This window comes from Chinchilla lanigera, unplaced genomic scaffold, assembly GCF_000276665.1.
Source record: "Chinchilla lanigera isolate Chin_1 unplaced genomic scaffold, ChiLan1.0 scaffold00190, whole genome shotgun sequence".
NCBI lineage: Eukaryota > Metazoa > Chordata > Mammalia > Rodentia > Chinchillidae > Chinchilla > Chinchilla lanigera.
The window spans coordinates 330,663-331,255 of NW_004955591.1; the positions used below are offsets into that span (position 1 = coordinate 330,663).

General features: G+C 49.1%; 1 protein-coding gene across 1 annotated transcript in view; it reads left to right on the plus strand.

The window, feature by feature from the left end:
* LOC106147600 overlaps nucleotides 1-155 on the plus strand; it is an 11,830-nt gene extending 11,675 nt beyond the window's left edge. Inside the window, 1 exon segment of the mRNA XM_013509964.1 lies at nucleotides 15-155. Within this exon segment, the coding sequence (XP_013365418.1) occupies nucleotides 15-155 (141 nt within the window).
* Nucleotides 156-593: the final 438 nt, after the last annotated feature.

Below are 593 nucleotides of genomic sequence, written 5' to 3' on the forward strand. Positions count from 1 at the left end.
TTTCTGGTTGCGAGTCCAGAACATTTGGAGGTCCCACCGAGATGCCCTATAGGGGGCGCTATCGAGCCGGATCACTTTACCCCCGGCAGCCACCTGTCAGGGGGCTTATCAAGAAGATGTGCCTCGACCCCGACGGGCTTCCCTGCCTAGGGTAAAGACTAAATTATTTCTATTCGACTTGGAGCCGTTTGTCTTCTGACCAGTAAGACTTTGTTTATTTGTTTGTGGGGCGCCCTGTTTGGATCTCTCGGGCGGCAGACGTGCCTTTAAGTGCCGGAGAGACTTTGGTTTGGTTTTGGTTTGTTCTGCTGTTGTCTTTTCGTTGTTTGTTCTTGTTTTGTTTGTCTACATGGGTCAGTCTGCTTCTATGTCGCTTATGCCGCTTCAATGTGTACTAAATCACTTTTCTGATTTCAAACAGAGAGCCACCAGCTATGGTGAGCCGGTTTTTCCTGGCAAACTGCGAACATTTTGTGAACTTGAGTGCCCCGCTTCCAGATTGGCAAAGGAAGTGAGGGTGGCTAGCCTCAAATTAAACTCTGGCTTGTTATCACTAAACTTGGGTTTTGGGCTCGCTCGGGATATTCCACAGG